The sequence below is a fragment of the Pongo pygmaeus genome, chromosome 8 (genome assembly GCF_028885625.2).
Source record: "Pongo pygmaeus isolate AG05252 chromosome 8, NHGRI_mPonPyg2-v2.0_pri, whole genome shotgun sequence".
NCBI lineage: Eukaryota > Metazoa > Chordata > Mammalia > Primates > Hominidae > Pongo > Pongo pygmaeus.
In genome coordinates this window covers 33,792,028-33,814,729 of record NC_072381.2, presented here as the reverse complement: position 1 = coordinate 33,814,729, position 22,702 = coordinate 33,792,028, and the positions used below count along the sequence as shown (strand labels likewise).

Here is a 22,702-nt window from a genome sequence, read left to right as displayed (position 1 = left end):
GTATGAGCTTCCTCAGGAATGGTTTCTCTCAATTAATTTTGCTCCTTTGATTTGTCCATACTTACTTCTTTTTATTATGCCCTGTAATTTTTTTCTATTGAAAGTTGTTCATTTAGATATTAAAAGGGGTGATGCTAGAGATTATCTTTTCTCCCTTCCCCAGGTATTGTTCTTTTTGATTGCTGAAAGCTATAGTCAGACATTTGTTTAGGTATTCACAAATCATTTTTACAAAAACTGTACTTTATTCTGTGTGTTACCACTGAAATCTGTTACTTAAAGCTCACGTTCAGTTACTGTTTTTATAGAGATTTCTTCCAATGTCAGCATTTCTTTTTAAATTAGAAGAACCCCCCCACACACCAAACACCTTTCACAGTATTTGCAGTTAATTCTATCCTAAGAGTCTCCCTTCAGCACTTAGCTAGGCTTGCATTGAGCCCAGAAATAAGGCTGAGTTGAAAGTTTAATGTCTTGTTAATCACAAGTATTAACAGCACTATATACCAAGCTGAGGAAGGAATCTCAGAGCTCGAAGACTAGCTCCCTGAAACAACTCAGACAAAAATAAATAAATAAGAATAAAAAAGAATGAACAAAAACTTGGGGAAATATGGGATTATGGTAAGAGACCAAACTATGACTCATAAAGAGAGATGAAGAAAATTTAGAACTATGCTACTACAAATGCCACCTTTCCTAAATCCTCCCAATTAATGCCTTCTACCATATTTGCTAAATATATTATACTTCCATGCATAAGTCTTTGTAAACTGTCAGCTTTTTATTCCACTATTATTTCTATGTCCTCTACTTTAAAAAAAATAATTCTCTTATTTTAATCTTTTTTCTACTTTCAGTTTTCAGATTTTATCATCTTCTTTTTCTACCTTCTTGCTATGAACTTATAATCCTAACTTTTTAGTTTTCCTTATTTTCTATCATATGCAACCTTTACATTTCCTTATAAAAACCTATTTAAAGACCTCTTGTAAGTGCTTATGTGTAGTGTTTTAAATTTAATTTAGTCTCAAATATATCCTAGCGTCCATTATGTTTTCTTCAGCTTATAAATAGGATTTTAAATTTTGCAGAAGAATTTTTATCTTTTTTATCATTTAGTTCTGTTTTATTGCATCATAGAAAATGTGATTTGTGGAAATCATTTTTTGGTATTCATTGAAACCAAATGTATGGCCTAATATGCAGTCAATTTTTGCATGTGTACTCCATTTATTGAGTGAAGTGTTCTGTAAGTATCTGTTTAATATGTCTAGCACAGAAGGATTTACGTCCTTCATAAACTAGTTTTTTTCTGCAATATTTGATAGAGATGAAAATAGTGTAGAGATGTTCAATTTTTGTAGATCCATAAATTCTGCACAGTTCTTCATACATTTTGAAAATTTCTTTTTTTTGTTTTGTTTTGTTTTTTGAGACAGAGTCTTGCTCTCTCTCCCAGGCTGGAGTGCAGTGGCGCAATCTCGGCTCACTGCAACCTCTGCCTCCCAGGTTCAAGCAAGCCTCTTGCCTCAGCCTCCCGAGTAACTGGGACCACGCACACGTGCCACCAAGCCCAGCTAAATTTTGTACTTTTGGTAGAGATGGGGCTTCACCATGTGGGCCAGGCTGGTCTCGAACTCCTGACCTCTGGTGATCTACTCTCCTCAGCCTCCCAAAGTGCTGGGATTACAGGCACGAGTCACGGCGCCCAGCACGTGTCTGTAGTCCCAGCTACTCTGGAGGCTGAGGCAGGAGAATGGCTTGAATCTGGGAGGCGAAGGTTGCAGTGAGCCAAGATTGCGCCACTGCACTCCAGCCTGGCGACAGAGCGAGACTTCGTCTCAAAAAAAAGAACTTTGGCTTATAAAAAGAAATGAGATCATGTCCTTTGTAGGGACATGGATGAAGCTGGAAGCCATTATCCTCACCAAACTAACGCAGGAACAGAAAACCAAACACCGCATATTCCCACTTGTGAGTGGGAGCTGACCAATGAGAACACATGGACACAGGGAGGGGAACAACACACACTGGGGTCTGTCTGAGGGCCGTGGGGTGCGGGGTACAGCATTAGGAAAAAGAGCTAATGCATGCCAGGCTTAATACCTGGGTGATGGGTTGATAGGTTCAGCAAACCACCATAACACACATTTACCTATGTAACAAACCTGCACATCCTGCACATGTACCCTGGAACTTAAAAAATAAAATAAAATAAAATTTCTTTTGTAATTTTTGTATTTTTATCAGAATACCTTCATTTTTATTGTGGTAAATATATATAATATAAAATTTATTATTTTAACCATTTTAAATGTATGATTAATTGTATTAACCACAATCACTTTGTTGTGCAACCATCACCACCATCTATCTTCAGAAAGTCTTCACCTTTCTAAACTCAAACCCTACCCATTAAGCAATAACTCCCTATTAGCCTCTATTGCCAGGCCTTGGGAACCCTTGATCTACTTTCTGTCTACTTATTCTAGGTACCTCATACAAGTGGTACAATAAGATACAATATTTATCTTTTGTATTTGCCTTATTTCACTTACCATAATATTTCAAGATTCATTCACTTTGTAGCATGTTTCAGAACATGATTCATTTTTAAAGTGAAATAATATTTCATTGTATGTATATACCATATTTTGTTTCTGCATTCATTTGCTGATGGAGATTGGGTTGTTTACAACTTTTGGCTAATGTAAATAATGTTGTTATAAACACTGGTGCACAAGTACCTGTGTTCAATTCTTTTGGGTCTACACCTACACCTTGAAGTAAATAGATCATATAAGAACTCCATGTTTAACTTTTTGATAAACAACCAAACTGTTTTCCACAGCAATGACAGTTTTACATTCCCATGAACAATTTACAAAAGTTCCTATTTGTCTACATCCTTGCCAACATTCCTTATTTTCTGTTTTTATAATGAGAGTCATCCTAATGGCTATGAAGTGATATCTTATTGTGATTTTGGTTTGCATTTCTCTAACGGCCAATGATACTAAGTATCTTTTTTAGGGCAAATTAGCAATTTGTATATCTCCTCTGGAAAAATGTCTATTCAAATCACTTGCCCATTTTTAAATGGAGTTGCGTTTTTTGTTAATTTATAAAACTTCCTTGTATATTCTAGACATTAAGCCCTTATCAGATATGTAATTTGCAAATATTTTCTCCCACTCTCTGGGTTGTGCTTTCACTCTCGGATACTGCCTTTTGATGACAAAAGTTTTTAATTTTGATGAAGTCCAACTTACCTATTTTTTTCTTTTGTTGTCTGTGCTTTGGGAGTCATACCCAAAAAATAATTGCTAACTTCAATGTCATGAAGCCTTTTCCCTGTTTTTCTCAGAGTTTTAATGGTTTTAGGTCTTATATGTAGGTATTTGGTCCATTTTAATTTTTGTATATAATTTAAGGTAAGGATTCAACTTCATTCTTTTGACGTGACTATCTGGTTTGTGGAAAAGACTGTCTTTTTGTGAAAGCACCGTTTGTGGAAAGACTGCCTTTTTCCCAGTAAATGGTATTGGCAACTTTGCTGAAAGTTATTTGACCACATAGCAAGGATTTAATTCCAGTCTCTCAATTCTATCCCCATTGGTCTGTATGTCTGCTTTATGCCAGTATATCACTCTTTTGATTACTGTAGCTTTATAGTAAGTTTTGAAATCAGGAAGTGTGAGACTTCCAAATTTATTCTCCTTTTTCAAAATTGTTTTGGATATCTGTGGTCCCTTGTATTCCTATGATTTTTAAAATAGGGTTTTCTATTTTGCAACAATAACCTCATAAGTATTATGGGAATTTGATAAGAACTGCAGATTGCATTGAAGGTGTAGATCACTTTGGGTATTATTGTCATCTTAATAATATTGTCTTCTGGCCGGGCATGGTGGCTCATGCCTGTAATCCCAGCACCTTGGGAGGCCAAGGCAGGTGAATCACTTGAGGTCAGGAGTTTGAGACCAGTCTGGACAACACAGTGAAACCCCGTTTCGTCTAAACATACAAAAATTAGCTGAGCATGGTGGCATATGCCCGTAATTCCAGCTACTAGGGAGACTGAGTCAGAAGAATTGCTTGAACCTGGGAGGCAGAGGTTGCAGTGAGCCGAGATTGCGCCACTGCACAGCCTGGGTGACAGAGCAAGACTCAATCTCAAAAAACAAAACAAAACAAAACAAAACAAAAAAAACCAAGTTATCTTCTAATCCATGAACATGAGATGTCTTTCCATTTATTTATGTCTTCTTAATTGTTTTCAGCATTATATGGTAGTTTTCAGTATACAAGTCTTTTGCCTTTTGCCTTCTTGGTTAAATTTATTCCTAAATACTTTGTTCTTTTGATGCCATTGTAAATGGAACTGTTTTCTTAATTCTTTTCAGATAGCTCACTACCAGTGCGTAGATATGTAACCAATTTTTGTGTGTTCATTTTGTATCCTGCAACTTTGCTCAATTTGTTTATTAGATCTAACAGTTGTTTTGTGGAATCATTAGGGTTTTCTTCATATAAGATAATGTCACCTCTTGGCAGACAATTTTATTTCTTCCTTTCCAGTTTGGATGTTAACTATCTATCATCTACCTATCTTCTATTCTAACTGGTCCAGATAGATTTTGAATACTATTTTGACTAGAAGTTATCTAAACAGTTGTCCTTGTATTGCTTCTGATCTTAAGGAAAACATTTTTAATCTTTTACCATTGAATATGATGTTAGTTGTGGATTTTTTGTATTTGGCTTTTTATCATGATGTGGAAGTGCTCCAGTCCTAGCTTGTTTACTGTTTTTACATGAAAGGGTATTAAATTTGGTCAAATGCTTTCTCTGCATCAACTGAGAGGATCCAGTGGGGTTTTTTGTTGTTGTTAATTATGCTAACATGGTATATCACACTGATTGACTTTTGTCTATTGAATTATCCTTGCATTTGAGAAATAAAACTCATAAATTCATGATGTATAATTTTTTATATGCTACTAAATTTTATTTACTAATATTTTGTTGAGGATTTTGCATCATTATTCCTAAGGGATATTGGTCTGTCATTTGCTTTCTTATAGCATTTCTGACTTTAGTATCAGGATAATGCTGTCCTCATAGAATGAGTTAGGAAGTATTCCCTCCTCTTCAGTTTTTTGAAAGAATTTGAGAAGGATTAGTTTTAATTCTTCTTTAAGTATTTGGTAATATTCACCCATAAAGTCGTCTGGTCCTGGATTTTTCTTTGTTGGAAAATTTTAATTAGGATTCAGTATTCATCTTAATTAGGGGTCTATTTAGATATTTCTTCATAAGTCAGTTCTGGTAGATTGTATGTTTCTAACAATTTGTTCATTTCCTCTAGGTTATCCAGTTTTTTTGGTGTACAATTGTTCACAGTGTTCTCTTACAATGCTTTTTATTCTTTTAAAATTGGTTGTAATGTTCCCACTTTCTGTTTTGATTTTTAGCAACTTGAGTATTATTTTTCCCTAGTCAATCTAGCTAAAGTTTTGTCATTTTTGTTCATCTAAAGTGCACCTTTTGTAAGCAGCATGTAGTTGATCATTTTTTAAAAAAAATTCATTCTGCAAATTTCTGCCTTTTGTGTGAAGAGTTTTATCAATTTACATTTAAAATAATTACTGATAAGGAAAGACATTTCTGCCATTTTGATACCTGTTTTTTGTATGTTATACTTTTTTGCTCTTCATTTCCTCTAATTCCATCTTTTTTGTGTTTAGTTGACTTTTTGTAGGGACATGTTTTGATTCCTTTCTCTTTTCTTCATGCATGTACCATAGATATTTTCTTTGTGATTACCAAGCAAATAATATATAACATCTTAAAGTTATAACAATTTAATTTGAATTGACACCAACTCAACTTCAATCCATCCAAAAAGTATACTCTTATGCAGCACCCTCTAACTTATCCTTGTTATTAACATCACAAATCATGTCTTTATATATTGTGTGTCCATAACATAAATTTGTAATTATTTTTATATATTTGTCTTTTGAGTATTATAGACACAAAGAGTAGAGTTACAAACCAAAATTATAATAATAATGGCTTTTATATTTGCCAATGCAGTTATCTTTGCCAGAGATCTTTATTTCCTCGTATGGTTGAAGTTACTGTCTAGCATTCTTTCATTTTAACCTGAAGAATTCTGGGTTTTTTTGTTTGTTTGTTTGACGGTGTCTTGCTCTGCAGCCAGGCTGGAGTGCAGTGGCATGATCTCGCCTCACTGAAATCTCCTCCTCTTTGGTTCCAGCGATTCCCCTGCCTCAACCTCCCAAGTAGCTGGGACTATAGGCATGTACCACCATGCCTGTCTAATTTTTTGTATTTTTGTAGAGACGGGGTTTCACCATGTTGGCCAGGATGGTCTTGATTTCCTGACCTCATGATCCACCTGCCTCGGCCTCCCAAAGTGCTTGTATTACAGGCGTGAGCCACTGCGACCAGCCTAGAAGTTTTAATAGGGCGGGCCTACTAGTAATGCTGTGATTGCCAGGAGCTTTTCATATTCTTTTTATACTGGCTTTTGCTGGAGCACTCCTCTGACAGTTCCACAAAACTTTCTTACCATTTGAAGAGAGACTTTTCCTAATTAGGTATTCTCTTGGTTGCTATAAATCTGTGACTATTTTCTGGAGCTCTGACAAAGTTGGTTCTGATAGATTATTCTAATCTTTCTCAATGTTTCTGTCAGGGGATGAGAGTTTGGATGTTTTCAGTTTGCTATTTTGTTCATGTTTGCCTGTTGCCTTTAAGGAGTGATTTGAAAGCTACCACAGAACACTTTGGTTTTATCTTATTAGAAAATAGTCACTTAACCACACTACCACTACCTTTCACACATATTCTAGCTTTTTCCACATTCTGACGATCTTTTTCACCATTTGACATTGCAAATTTAATAATAAGCACATCACAAGGCAGCCATATTGCCTATATGGCACTAGTTCCATTTGTCTTTCCATCTTGTTATACAAAAGATGGCATAAGAAATTACAACTATGTCCTCAAGGAACTGTTCATATAGCATCTAGTTTATGTTATGAAAATTCACAGTAGTGGAAAGCCTATCTGTATTTTGTTTCATGAGTAGGTAAAGGGAAATATATGAAACATTACAAAATTAATGTTGTCTGATGGAGTAAAAACACGTAATTTAAAGATACACTTAATTGACATGTAGATTGATTGAGTAGAATGAACTTAAGTTGAGAAAGACTACTCCTTCTTTGAATTTCCTGTTTTTTAACAGAACTATACAGTTGAAATATTTTAATTCTTAGATTGTGTTCTACTGTATCCAAACATAAATCTGTACTTACCAACCACTTTGTTTAAATCAAATTGAATTATTAGGTCGCTAATTGATGGGTACACTGCTGGAAGATTTTCTGCTGTATCTGGAAGTTCTGAGGCTGCTTCATTTTTAACTGTAAGAGTAACAGATTGTCAAAGTAGTTGATTTAAAAAACTAACATTTTGTGAAACACCTAGCAATGCATGTAACCAAGAAGGTGAAAGATCTCTACAATGAGAACTGCAAAAACACTGCTGAAAGAAATCAGAAATGGCACAAAAAAATGAAAAAAACTGTCCATGCTAATGGATTGAGAGAATCTATGTCATTAAATGGCCATACTGCCCAAAGCAATTTACAGATTCAGTGGAGTCCTATCAAACTACCAATGTCATTTTTAACAGAATTAGGAGAAGCTATTCTAAAATTCATATGAATCAAAAAAGAAGCCTAATAGCCAAAGCAATCCTAAGCAAAAATAACAAAGTTGAAGGCATCATACTACCTGACTTGAAACTATATTACAGGGCTACAGTAACCAAAACAGCATTGTACTGGTACAAAAACAGACACATAGACCAACTGAACAGAGTAGAGAACCCAGAAATAAAGCCACATACCTACAATCATCTGATCTTTGAGAATCCCAGAAAAAATAAGCAATAGGGACTCCTTACTCAATAAATGATGCTGGGATAGCTGGCAAGCCATATGCAGAAGAATGAAATTGAACCCCTGCTTTTTATCATATACAAAAATTTAGTCAAGAAGGATTAAAGATTTAAATGTAAGACTTCAAACTATAACAATCCTAGAAGAAAGCCTAGTAAATACCCTTCTCAATATCAGCCTTGGCAAAGAATGTATGGCTATGTCTTCAAAAGCAATTGCAATAAAACAGAAATTGACAAATGGGATCTAGTTAAACTAAAAATATTTTGCACAGCAAAAGGAACTATCAACAGATTAGACAGACAACCTATAGAATAAGAGAAAAATATCCATGAACTATGCATCTAACAAAGGTCTAGAATCTATAAGGAACTTAAACCAACAAGCAAAAACCAAATAACTCCATTATAAAGTGGGGCAAAGGACATAAACAGAAACGTCTCAAAAGAAGACATACGAGTGGCCAAGAAACATATGAAAAAATGCTCCACATCACTAATCATCAGAGAAATGCAATTTATTTTTTTTGTTGTTTTCTTTTTTTTTTCTTTTATTATTATTATTATTATTATTATTATTATTATGATACTTTAGGTTTTATGGTACATGTGCCCAATGTGCAGGTAAGTTACATATGTATACATGTGCCATGCTGGTGCGCTGCACCCACCAACTCGTCATCTAGCATTAGGTATGTCTCCCAATGCTCTCCCTCCCCCCTCCCCCCACCCAACAACAGTCCCCGAAGTGTGATGTTCCCCTTCCTGTGTCCATGTGTTCTCATTGTTCAATTCCCACCTATGAGTGAGAATATGCGGTGTTTGGTTTTTTGTTCTTGCAATAGTTTACTGAGAATGATGATTTCCAATTTCATCCATGTCCCTACAAAGGACATGAACTCATCATTTTTTATGGCTTCATAGTATTCCATGGTGTATATGTGCCACATTTTCTTAATCCAGTCTATCATTGTTGGACATTTGGGTTGGTTCCAAGTCTTTGCTATTGTGAATAATGTGGCAATAAACATACGTGTGCATGTGTCTTTATAGCAGCATGATTTATAGTCCTTTGGGTATATACCCAGTAATGGGATGGCTGGGTCAAATGGAATTTCTAGTTCTAGATCCCTGGGACATAGGCATGGGCAAGGACTTCATGTCTAAAACACCAAAAGCAATGGCAACAAAAGCCAAAATTGACAAATGGGATCTAATTAAACTAAAGAGCTTCTGCACAGCAAAGGAAACTACCATCAGAGTGAACAGGCAACCTACAAAATGGGAGAAAATTTTTGCAACCTACTCATCTGACAAAGGGCTAATATCCACAATCTACAATGAACTCCAACAAATTTACAAGAAAAAAACAAACAACCCCATCAAAAAGTGGGCGAAGGACATGAACAGACACTTCTCAAAAGAAGACATTTATGCAGCCAAAAAACACATGAAAAAATGCTCACCATCACTGGCCATCAGAGAAATGCAAATCAAAACCACAATGAGATACCATCTCACACCAGTTAGAATGGCAATCATTAAAAAGTCAGGAAACAACAGGTGCTGGAGAGGATGTGGAGAAATAGGAACACTTTTACACTGTTGGTGGGACTGTAAACTAGTTCAACCCTTGTGGAAGTCAGTGTGGCGATTCCTCAGAGAAACGCAATTTAAAACCACAATGAGATACCATCTCACACCAGTCAGAATGGCTATTATTATTATTTTGAGACGGAGTCTCATCTCACTCTGTCACCCAGGCTGGAGTGCAGTGGCATGATCTTGGCTCACTGCAACCTCCGCCTCCCGGGTTCAAGCGATTCTCCCGTTTCAGCCTCCAGAGTAGCTGGGATTACAGGCGCATGCCACCATACCTGGCTAATTTTTTTTTCTGTATTTTTAGTAGAGACAGGGTTTCACCATGTTGGCCTGGTTGGTTTTGAACTCTTGATCTCAAGTGATCCACCCACCTTGGCCTCCCAAAGTGCTGGGATGACAGGCATGAGCCACCACACCCGGCCCAGAATAGCTATTATTAAAAAATAAAAAATAAAAACAGATGGCAAGTCTGTGGAGAAAAGGGGACACGTACACACTGTTGGTGGGAATGTAATTAGTCTAAACACTTGGAGAGCAGTTCGGAGATTTCTCAAAGAACCAAGAGTTGAAATACCATTTGACTCAGCAATCCCATTCCTGGCTATATACCCAAAGGAAAATAAATTGTTCTACCAAATGGACACATGCATCCATACGTTCACCACAGTGCCATTCATAATAGCAAAGACACAGAATCAACGTAGGTGCTCATCAGTGGTGAACTGGATATAGAAAATGTGGTACATATATACCACGGAATAATAAACAGCAATAAAAAAGAACAAAATCATGTCTTTTGCAGCAACATGGATGCAGCTGGAGGCCATTATCCTAAGGGAGCTAATGCAGAAACAGAAAACCAAATACTGCATCTCTTCCCTTATATGTGGGAGATAAACATTGGGTAAACACAGACATAGAGACTGTGGAATACTAAAAGGGGGAGGAAGAAGGGGTAAAATGACCTCTTGGGTATTATGCTATCTGGGTGATGGCGTTCAGTCATGCCACAGACCTCAGCATCACACAACATACTTTGTAACAAATCTGCATGTGTACCAGCTGCTTCTAAGATAGAAGCTGAAAAAGTAAAAAAAGTACAACATAGTAAAAAACAATAAAAAACCCTAACATTTTGTTTGAGGCAGAAGTATAGTACATAGTACTAATTAGAGATATTTTACCTCCCAATCATCTAATCATGTAACCTTATTTACTTTGCAATTTAACATACTAATTATTCAATTGAATACAAATATGTTAAATAATTTCAAATTCACACAAAATAGCTACTATATGCCATCGATTATACTAAGTACTTTTGAAGTATTATCTCATTTAATCATTATAATAATCGAAGAAAATAAGAATTTTATCTCCATTTAACAAATGAGGGAAACAGAACTTATTGATATTATGCATATTGTGGAAGGCCACATAGTTATTAAGTATAAAAACCTGGAATGAATTGATTCTTCTGGTTTCCAAAATCTGTTCTCCAATTAATAAACCCAAATGTCTACTGAGACTGAGTATGTAATATGAGTGTAATGAGCCTGGTGATGATAGTGATGGCATAAAGAGCAAGGTGAAATAGAGAGTACCTGTTCTATTAAAAAAAAAAAACTATTATTCTTACCATTACAAATGCATGACAGATATTCTCAGGTGTTCTAAATTCCCTGAAGAAGCTAGAAATCTAGATATTTACAATAATTTTCAAAATTTCAAAATATTTGCAGATAGTTTAAGACTTATATATTCATGTTTGAAGGACAAATCTTCAGCTAGTACTATAAGAAAATTATCTGTCTTTAGAAAGGGATTAATTCTAATATATGGGTGCAACTTAAGGGCCAATCACTGGTATATTTCCTTTGAAAATATGATCATTTACCCACCAATGTATCTCTCTATGATCTAGGACCATGGAAAAGCAATTTTGGATTATATAGTATATATGTTTATTCCTCACCAAATCACTTTGGAGATCTAGAGCATTACGGTTTTTTTCTAAAAACAGATAGTTACTATAGGTATTTAAACTTGTGCTCTTAGTAATCTCCAAAGTACTCAATGTCAGAAAGTCATACAGTAATCTTGCAAAGTCTCTGGTTATTGTCTATTTTTATATCCTTAAGAAGATGGCAGAATAAAGCTCCCCTCTGCCCTCACTTTTCCTATAAAACCCCTAGAAACAAAAGAAAAAAAGTAAGAAAATTTCCATAGCTCCCTGATACTAAAAGTACTGTCATGAAATCTGGCACAAGGCTTTGGAGAATACTAAGAGATAATAGTCATGCTGTCTTGAAGCTATAACAGTACACAGGTTTTCCTCCAAAGTGTCATCACTGAAAGGCATGCCTAATATGCCTTTATAGTGGTAATCATATTTAGGGTCCTAAGAAAGAAGAGTTGAAGAAGAAACCACACTGATGGACCATTTCTATTGCTTGAGACAGAGATTCCTAATAGAAGTTAGGAATGCTGACAGTAAAAATGGCTAAAAATAGAGGGAGGAAGATAGTGCAAAACTGCAACACACAAAAGACACATATGTGAGTTGCAATAGCTTCTTTAACAACAACAAAAAAAGATTTAATAATATGACGCCAAACCTGGACAGAATCTATCCATTTCCCACAAAATCTCATCCTCCATCAATCTACCACATGTATACATTCCACTAACTACTTTATTATTTAGAAGTTCCCATTCAAAAATTAATAATAATCCAACCAGCATGAGAAGCCAGCACAGAAACTGCAACAATCACAAATAAACCTAAAAGATAAATAACCAGGAAAATCACAGAGTGATGTAAGCAAGATGGCAGACTAGAAGATCTCCCAGCATCACTTCCCCTAGAAAAAAAATCAACTAGAAATTATTCAAAGACAAGAATACCATCCTGAATTCACCAAACTCAAGGGAGTAGTGGAGAAACTTCCTGGACACACAGAATCAAGAAAATCTGATGCTGGTAAGAGGAATAATCACTTTTAAGGGTGTCACCCCCTCCTGCAAGCAGGGCTAACACCACTCACAGAATTTCCCTAGACACATGGTTCCCAGGGTGGGAGGAGGAAATTGGAGGTGAATGTTCAATCTCCCAGCTGGTTATAGAATCTTCACAGGAAGCTCACTCCAGTCCTGTCCCATGGAACATTTAAAGTGCAGGGAGAACTGAACCACCTGGGATGAACTGTGGTAAAAAAAAAAAAAAGGGCAAGGTTCTAATTGCATTGACTGGCATGTGAATTTTTGTAGGTGTTCTGTGCTCCAATCAGTGAAGATACCACATTGAGTAAAGTGGATGGCCCATAGTGCTGAAGAAGACACAATCCACAGGAAGGACCAAATTCCTGGCTGGATTTCCCACAAAATCCACATATTCATGTGAAACCTCCTCTTGATCTAGAAACAACTACATGATTGGCAATTAAGTTCTGGTGCTCACTTAAAAATAAAAACTATTTATATTAATAGTTTTTGTAATTGATTGAAGAACAATGGCAGGGCAGCAACATAGTTCTAGAGCAGTGTTTAAGTTATAGGGCTCACTATAAGTCTTCCACAGACTTGAAAACAACAGAGCAGTGATTTATTTCCAGTGCACCATTTAATTTCCAGTTCTCACTATAAGTCTTCCCCAGACTCAGAAGCAAGAGCAGACCAGTGATTAAGTTCTAATATTAAGCAGTAAAGACCTAACACTATCAAAAACACCTGCAAAAGCTCAATGTGCAGGCATCAACATAAAAATGCAAGACTTGTAAAAACTCAGGAAAATATGACACCACCAAAAAAGAGCAAAAAACCTTCAGTAATGGACCCAGAAAAATTGAAGATCTATAAAATGGATGATAATTCAGAATAATCTTTTAAAAGTTAAAGGAATTACAAAAAAATACAGATAGAAAACTAAATGAAATTTGGAAAACAATTCAGGAACAAAATTAGAAATTTAACCAATAAATAGAAACAATTTTTTAAGACCAAAGAGAAACTCTCAAAATAAAGAATATGTAAATTGAATAAAAAATTCAAAGAAAGCTTAACAGCAGACTTAAACAGGAAAAAAAAATCAGTGAACTCAAAGACAGAACATATGAAATTATACAATTAGAGGAGCAAAAAGAAAAGTGAATAAAAAACAATGAAGAAGGCCTATCAGAATTACGAGACAACATCAAATAAGCTAACCTCAGCATAATAGGAGTTGCTAAATGATAGAAGAGAGAAAAAGGCCTAGCAAGCATATTTAAGGAAATAGTGACTGAAATTATCCCAAACATGGAGACAGAAAACAGCATCCAGGTATAGGAAGCTCAGGTCACCAGTCAAATTCAAGCCAAAATGTAATCATCAAGGCACATCATAATCAAATTGACAAGTTAAGGAAAGAATATTAAAAGTAGCAAGAGAAAAGAAACATATCGAAATTAATGAAGTCTTAATACAACTTTCAGTTGATTTCTCAGCAGAAACCCTGGAGATCAGAGAAGATGGGATAATGAGATTGACACTGTGAACTTTTTTTCAAGAAGTGATGCCGAACTTGAACAGGAAAACCAAAGGAATCTATGGACCCTTTGAAAGAAGCAAAAGGCTGCAGCCTACACTGTGAGTCAGGTGAAGGGCTCCCAGTCCCCAGAATGTGAGAGGTGGGAAGTTTGCCTCTGGCATACACACCCCCACCAGGGATCCTGAAAGTCCATATCACCAGGGAAGGCCCTAATCTCACCCAGTGAAGGAAATGACTTGGGAGGATAATGGAATATAAAAGTAGGAGCAGCATGATCCTTGCATGCACTCCCAGATTCCAGTGTAGACCAAGGGCAGCCATTCCTTACTGATCTTAACAGGGGACCCTGCAGAGGACAGCCAAGAAGTTCAGGTGTTGGTCACAGGTTGAAAGAAGCTCCCAACAGGGTTTCACAATATAACACAAACTCTCTTGGCTAGGGCCATGGTTGGGCAGAGTGAAAAGCAGACTTTGAGTACAGTAGTCCTGAGTGTTGTAGCTGTCGATGCAGGAGCTGGGTGCCTGGCTTTGCAGTGAACAGGGAGGAGTGTGGCCTAAAAGCCATGGTTGCTATTTCCCTGGGGAAAGCTTATGACTCCCAGTAGCTGTGAGTTCTGATTATAGGCTGACTGGAACTCAGCTTTCTGCTGCCAGTGGAACACTGTGGGAGTGGATCTGCCTCACCAAATGAGTGGGAACTATGTGGGGCTTACCACTGCCTGCTACTCCCCACTCCCTGCACAAACTCTTCTGCATAGCAGAGGCAGCAATGCTCCCTCCCCTGTGGAACATCAACCCAGTGGTCTGAGACCCACTCCCATTCCCCAACACCCACAGGGGTTGCTGCTTGCCCTGCACAGGGAGACTCAGAGTACAAACCCACCAGACCCAGTTCCCACCTGGCTTTGCCCTGCCACACATCCTGGCTTAATACAAAGGATAGAATCTCTTGAAAGCTACATGGCCCTGCCCATTGCCTAAGAAATCAGAGTACCCCACCCTGGACAACATAAGGCAAGCAAAAATCCCAGTACTACTCCCACAGTTGGAAGCACTGCCATCTGGCTGGAGGCCAACCAACACAATCCACTACAGTATCTCCTGGCAGAATAGCACTGCACCCAAGAAGAAAATAGCTGCATGATCTCAGCTATCACTACTGCCTGCACCACTCTGCTAACCAGGAGGTCCTTAGTCTGTCTGTGGGACCAGTTCATTACTACTCTTAACTGGTGTTGAAAAAAGTCAACACACTGAGGCTATCAATAACCAAGTACTTTCACAGAGTCTATGTGACTCTTTTGCCACCCCCATTAAAGCTGGTGCTGGTACCCACTACTGGAAAACTTGAGGACAGGTCACATCACCTTGTAGACATGCCCCATCAGCAGTCTGGAATGTGGCAACTTCACTGGGCAGTTAGAAAGAAATCTAAAAGCAGTAAGACAAAAGCATGAGGTAACCTAAAAAGAAAAAAACTATCAGACTAACAGCAGATTTCTCAGCAGAAGCCATATTAGCCAGAAGGGATTGGGGAACTATCTTCAACCTCCTTAAACAGAATAACTGTCAACCAAGAATATTGTATCCTGCAAAACTAAGTTTCAATCTCCTTAAACAGAATAACTGTCAGCCAAGAATTTTGTATCCTGCAAAACTAAGTTTTATAAATGAAGAAGAAATAAAGTCATTTTCAGACAAATGCTGAGGAAATTTGTCACTACCAAATCAGCCCTACAAGAAATACTAGAAGGAATTCTAAACCTTGAAACAAAAGCACAATATGCACCAAAATATAATTTCTTGAAAGCTTAAAACTCACAAGGCCTATAAAATAAAAACACAATTTAAAAAATCAGGTAACAATTAACATGATGAAGAAAACAGTACCTCACATCTTAATATTAACATTGAATGTAAATGGCCTAAATGGTCCACTTGAAATATTCAGAATGGATAAAAAATCACGACCCAAATCTCTGCTGTCTTCAATAGACTTACCTAACACAGAAGGATTCATATAAACTCAAGGAAAAGGGATTAAAAAGGTATTGTACACAAATGGAAACCAAAAGTGAGCAAGAGTAGCTATTCTTGTATCAGACAAAATACTTCAAAGCAACAACAGTAAAAAGAAAAAAAGACAACGATGGTCACAATATAATGGTAAAAAGATCAATTCAACAAGCAGATATTACAATCCTAAATTTATATGTACCAAACACTGGAGCTCCTAGAGTCATAAAACTATTATTACTAGACATAAGAAATAAGATAGCAAAACAATAATAGTAGGACTTCAATAGACCACTGGTAACACCCAAAAGATCTTTGAGACAAAAAGTCAACAGAGAAACAATGGACTTAAATGACATGCTAGAACAAATAAACTTAATGGGTATCTATAGTAAATTCTATCCAAGATCTTCAGAATATACATTCTTCTCATCAGCGCATGGAACATTCTCCAAGACAGACCATATAATAGGCCACAAAACAAATCTTGATAAATTTTATAAAATCAAAATCTTATCAAGTGTCTTCTCAGACCACAAAGAATAAAACTAGAAATGAATTCCAAGAGGAACTCTTGAAACTATACAAATACATGGAAATTAAACAACATGCTCCTGAATGATATTTGGATCAATAACAAAATTAAGATGGAAATTTAAAAATTTTCTGAAACAAGTGAAAATGGAGATACAATATACCAAAATCTCTTGAATACAGCAAAAGTAGTGCTAAGAGAGAAGTTAACGTTAAATGCCTACATCAAATAAATATAAATATCACAAGTTAACAACCCAACGTTGCTCCTGAAGGATCTAGAAACACAAGAACAAACCAAACCCAAAACTAGCAGAAGAAATAACAAAGATAAGAGCAGAACTAAATGAAATTGAGACTTAAAAATAATACAATGTAAATTAGTTCAACCACTGTGGAAGAGAGTGTAGTGACTCCTCAAGGATCTAGAACCAGAAATACCATTTGATCCAGCAATCCCATTACTGGGTATATACCCAAAGGATTATAAATCATTCTACTATAAAGACACATGCACATGTATGTTTATTGCAGCACTATTCACAAGAGCAAAGACTAGGAACAAACCCAAATGCCCATCAGTGATAGACTGGATAAAGAAAATGTGGCACATATACACCATGGAATACTATGCAGCCATAAAAGGGATGAGTTCATGTCCTTTGCAGGGACATGGATGAAGCTGGAAACCATCATTCTCAGCAAACTAACACAGGAGCAGAAAACCAAACACTGCATGTTCTCACTCATAAGTGGGAGTTGAACAATGAGAAAACATGGACACAGGGAGGGGAACATCACACACTGGGGCCTGTTGAGGGGTGGGGGGCTTGGGGAGGGATAGCATTAGGAGAAATACCTAATGTAGATGACGGGTTGATGGGTGCAGCAAACCACCATGGCACGTGTATACCTATGTAACAAACCTGCACATTCTGCACATGTATCCCAGAACTTAAAGTATAATTTCAAAAAGAAATAATAATAATAATACAATGGATCAACAAAATAAAAACTCAGTTCTCTGAAAAGGTTTTTAAAAATTGATAAATCACTATCTAGATTAACCAAAAAAAAATCCAAGTAAACATAATCAGATATGGAAAAGGAGACATAAGAACTGATACCACAGAAATTTAAAAAGATTATCAGAGTACATGAATAACTATATGCTCACAAAGAGAAAAACCTAGAGGAAATGGATAAATTTCTGTAAACATACAACCTTTTATGATTGAACCATGAAGAAACAGAAATCCTGAACAGACCAATAAGGAGTAGTAAGATTGAACTAGTAACAAAAATCTCCCAATAAAAAAAAAGCTCAGAACTAGATGGATTGACAGCCAAATTCTACCAAATGTGCAAAGAGGAACTGGTACCAATCCTGTTGAAACTGTTCCAAAAATTATAAAAAGAGAGAATCCTCTACAATTCATTCTATGAAGCCACCCTGATACCAAAGCTGATCAAGAACACACAAAAAAACCACAGACCAAAATCCCTGCTGATTATAGTTGAAAAAGTCTTTAACAGAATGCTAGCAAACCAAATCCAATAGCACATCAAAAATATAACATACCATGATTAAGGGGGTTTATTCCAGGGATTCAAGGATGGTTCAATATATGCAAATAAATAAATGCGATTCAACACAAAAAGAGAATTAAAAACAAAACCCTTTTGATAATCTCAACATATTTAAAAATGGCATTTGATAAAGTTCAGCATTTCTTCAGGATAAAAATCTTCAATCAACTAGGCATAGAAGAAACATACCTCAAAATAATAAAGGCCATATATGACAAACCCACAGCCAACATCATACTAAACACACAAAAGTTAAAAGCAATCTTCTAAGAAGTGGAACAAGGATGCCCACTTTCACCACTCCTATTCAACATAATACTGGAAGTCCTACCCAGAGCAGTCAGGCAAGAGAAAAAAATAAAAGGCATCAAAATAGGACAATAGGAAGTCAAATGATGTTTGTTCACTGATAATATGATCTAATATCTAGAAAAACCTAAAGACTTCTCCAAGACTTTTAGATTTCATAAACAAATTCAGTAAAGTTTCAGGATACAAAATCAATGTACAAAAATTAGTGGCATTTCTGTATACCTTAACAAGCTGAGAATTAAATCAAGAAGGCAATCCCACTTACAATAGCTACAAATAAAATAACTTAGGAATATATTTAACCAAGGAGGAGAAAGACCACTACAAGGAAAAATACAGAATACTGATGAAAGAAAGGAATTAATGTTATTTAAATAGCCATACTTGTAATGTTAAATACAAATACTAAATACATATTTGTAATATTTAAATAATGTTATTTAAATAGCCATACAATCTCGTAAGAATACTGCATTCTTTTCCATTTTTTTTCTTCTCTGTATTTTCAAAAGCCTGTCTTTGAGTCAGTAATCCTTTCTTCTACTTGATCACTTCTGCTATTGAGATACTCTGATGCATTTTTGTATATGTCCATTGAATTTCTCAACTCCAGAATTTCTGGGTGTTTTTAAAGCTATTACTTCAATCTCTTTGTTAAATTTCTCTGATAAATTCCTGGATTCCTTCTCTATGTTATCTGAAGATCACTCAGCTTCCTCAAAACAGCTATTTTAAATTCTCTAAGAGGTCACATATCTCCATTTTGCCAGAACTGGTTACTGATGCCTTATTCAATCAGTTTGGTGAGGTTATATTTTCCTATATATTCTTGATGCCTGTGGACATTTGTTAATGCCTGGGCATTGAAAAGTTTAGGTATTTATGCCAGTCTTTGCAGTCTGGACTTGCTTATATCCATCCTTCTTCAGACAGCTGATTTTTTGGTTCCATGAAAGTGCTCTCTTGTATGGATAGTTGTTCAATTTGATGTTCCTGCAGGGAGGAGAGAAGGATGACTCCCGGAGCATTCTTTTCAGCCATCTTGCTCTGCCTCCACTTCACAAATACATTTTTAAAGGAATAGATACTTGTTCTATTTTGGATTTTTAATTTCTTCTAAAAGAAGCCAAAGCAGAAAATACAATCAATAATTTAGAAAAACACATTTTATACTACTTGGCTTCCTGAAATATATCTTATTTGGACAAAGAATCACATTTAACATGACCAGTGTATAAAAATTAGGTAAAAGGCAAAACGTAGTATGAATATATCATATCTCTTACAATCTCCAGAACAGTGGCCAAACAAAAATTTAATGGAAAAGTAATATGGTTTGCATATGTGTCCCCTCCAAATCTCATGTTGACACTTGATCACCAATATTGGACACGTGCCCAGTGGGAGGTGTGTTGGCTATGGGATAAAATTTCTCATGAATGGCTTGGTGCCCTCTCCACAGTAATGAGTGAGTTGTTACTCTATTAGTATTAGTTCATGCAAGATCTGGTTGTTGAAAAGAGCCTGGCAGAATTGGAGCAAGATGGCTGAATGGAAGTCTACACTATTCATCCCCCTTACAGAAACATCAAATTTTAACAACTAACAATATGGAAAAAAGCACCATCACAAGAACCAAAAATCAAGCGAGTACTCACAGTACCTGGTTTTAACCTCATATTGCTGAAAGGGGTACTGAAGAGAGTAGGCTGGGAGAGAGAAGGTAATGTAGCAGAAGTGGAGACCGTGGGTATTTGGCCACATCATATATTTTACTTGTGCTTTCAGGGCCTGCCTGAGCACTGTCTCATGTACACCACTTCTATTTGATGATGGAGTACTACCTGCATGCCAAACTATTTGGAGGGTCAGATAACATCCAGTTCATGATGGGCAGCTCAGATTGCTTGGCCACTTGGTGGTCCATGGTTAAGTGTTCAGTTTCTACTAACACCCAATAGCAGGCCAAGAACTGTTTTACAAAAAGGATAATTATTTGCAGAGAATGAGATGGCTTTGCTCCAAGGGGCCTGCGCTATGATTCACCTATAGGAACTTGCCGAAGGCTCTGAAGAGCATCCCTATCTGCTACTGTCACTTCCAGCACCATTGGATCTGTAAGATCATGTTTCCCAAGTAGAAGAGCACCCTGTACCTGTTGCAGAACCTTCTCTTGTTCTTGGTTCCACTCAAAACTAACAGATTTCCAGGTCACTCAGTAAGTGAGTGAGCCACAGTAGCACGCCCAAATGAGGAATATGTTGCCTTAATATACAGAGAGGTCAAACAGGCATTATACCTGTTTTTTTGGTAGTAGGAGAGGCCAGATGCAACAATTTTTCCTTATTTCAGAAGGAATATCTTGACATGTCCCATTCCACTAGACTTCTAAACATTTCATGATGTAGAAGGCCCCTAAATTTTTTGGATTCATGTCCCACCTTCTGACATGCAAATATCTTACTAATATATCTAGAGTACTTTTTACTCAAGAGGTCCAGTCAGCATATCATCAATATAATAAACAAGTATGATATCTTGTAGAAAGGCTTTCAAGTTCCTTGCAAACTAAATTATGATATAGAGCGGGAGAACTGATATACCCTCAAGGTAGGACAGTGAAGATGCATTGCTAGACTTTCCAGCTAAAAGAAAACTGCTTCTTCACTATAGGAAAGCAGAAAATAAAGCAATCTTCCAGATCAATATTTGCATGCCAGTTACCAGGGGATATGTTAATTTGCTCAAGCAATGAAATCATTATCTAGTACAGTATCTACAATTAGAATCACCATCTATTTAAATTTATGATAATCCACTGTTATTTTCTGAGATCCACCTGTTTTCTGAACAGGCCAAATAGGTGAGTTGAAGGGTGTGGTTGAAATCACAACTCCTACATTTTTCAAGTCCTTGATGAAGTCACTAATCTTCCAAATCTCTCTGCGAATGTAATATTGCTTTTGGTTTACAATTTTCCTAGGTACAAGCAGTTCTAGTAGCTTCTAATTGGCCTCTTCTACAATAATGGTCCTTACTCCACAGGTCAGGAAACCAATGTGAAAATTCTGCCAGTTGATGAGTATATTTATTAAATTATACATTCACGAACTGGGGAAATGACAAGAGGATGAGTTCAGCTTCCACTGGATCCACTGTGAGACAGATCCGTGCTAAAGTCCCATTGATCACTTGCCCTCCATAGTTTCCTTTCCAGTGGACCATCATGACATTTTTGGCCTTTTGGAATTAGTGTCAGTTCAGAGGCACTGTCCATTAATCCCTAAAAAATCTTATTATTTCTTTTATATGTTGCATAGTAACCCAGCAAAAAGGCCATAGGTCCCTTTGAGGAAGGCTGGGAGAAAAATGAAAGGTATAATTTTTGGCAGTATACTAGGTCCTTCCTCAAGGGTACCCTTCCTTCAAGAGGTCCTGGGTCTGTAAACTTGATCAAGTCTGGGAATTGATTGAGAGGCCATGACTGTGTTTTTATTATTTAAATTAGACTTTGTCCACTTGATCTAGAACTCTTCTGCTTATACAGATTAAGTAAGAATTTAGTAGACTGACCATTTATGTCAATTCAACAAACACAGTTATCAACTAGCCAATGCCATAGATATCTCAAGTCAGACTATTCTGATTTCTACTTTGATTTCCATTATGGTGACCATGACACTGTTGTTTCTGATGTTTAAATGCCACCACCTGGCCTCTGAGACCCAATTATTCCTGTTGCATTTAAGGTTCCCAATTCAGTAGCAGCAACGTCCAGTGTGATTTCTGAGCTATAGAGAAGATCAACCACAGGGCTTTTGAGAATGCTGGGGCTGTCTTCACATTTCTCACAGTTGTGGTGAAAGGTGTGTCCTCTGGACCCTCCTAAGACAGGTGAGCAGATCTTAAATGATAAATCCACATTAACATTCCAATTTTCCTAGGCCTTCGAATCCCTTCCTTTTCAGTAAACCAAGGCAATTCTGCATTTCAACTTCACTTAGTATAGGCCACCTTTTGGTCCATTTTCAGCCAACCAAACTGACGGTTACAGTCCTTTCTAACCTCCATGCTGCAACATTAAACCATGAATCTCTGCTTAGTGATAAATAAATT

General features: G+C 36.5%; 1 protein-coding gene across 49 annotated transcripts in view; it reads right to left on the bottom strand.

The window, feature by feature from the left end:
- The window catches only part of CCDC7 (coiled-coil domain containing 7), a 434,284-nt gene that overhangs the window by 99,195 nt on the left and 312,387 nt on the right, over nucleotides 1–22,702 (bottom strand). For 43 of the 49 annotated variants that reach the window (XM_054436378.1, XM_054436376.1, XM_054436382.1 and 40 more), the window contains one exon: nucleotides 7,359–7,466. The exons of the other annotated variants lie outside the window; for them this stretch is intronic. In XM_054436378.1, coding sequence (XP_054292353.1) covers nucleotides 7,359–7,466 — 108 coding nt within the window. The remainder of the gene's footprint in view (nucleotides 1–7,358; nucleotides 7,467–22,702) is intronic. 49 annotated transcript variants of the gene reach the window in all.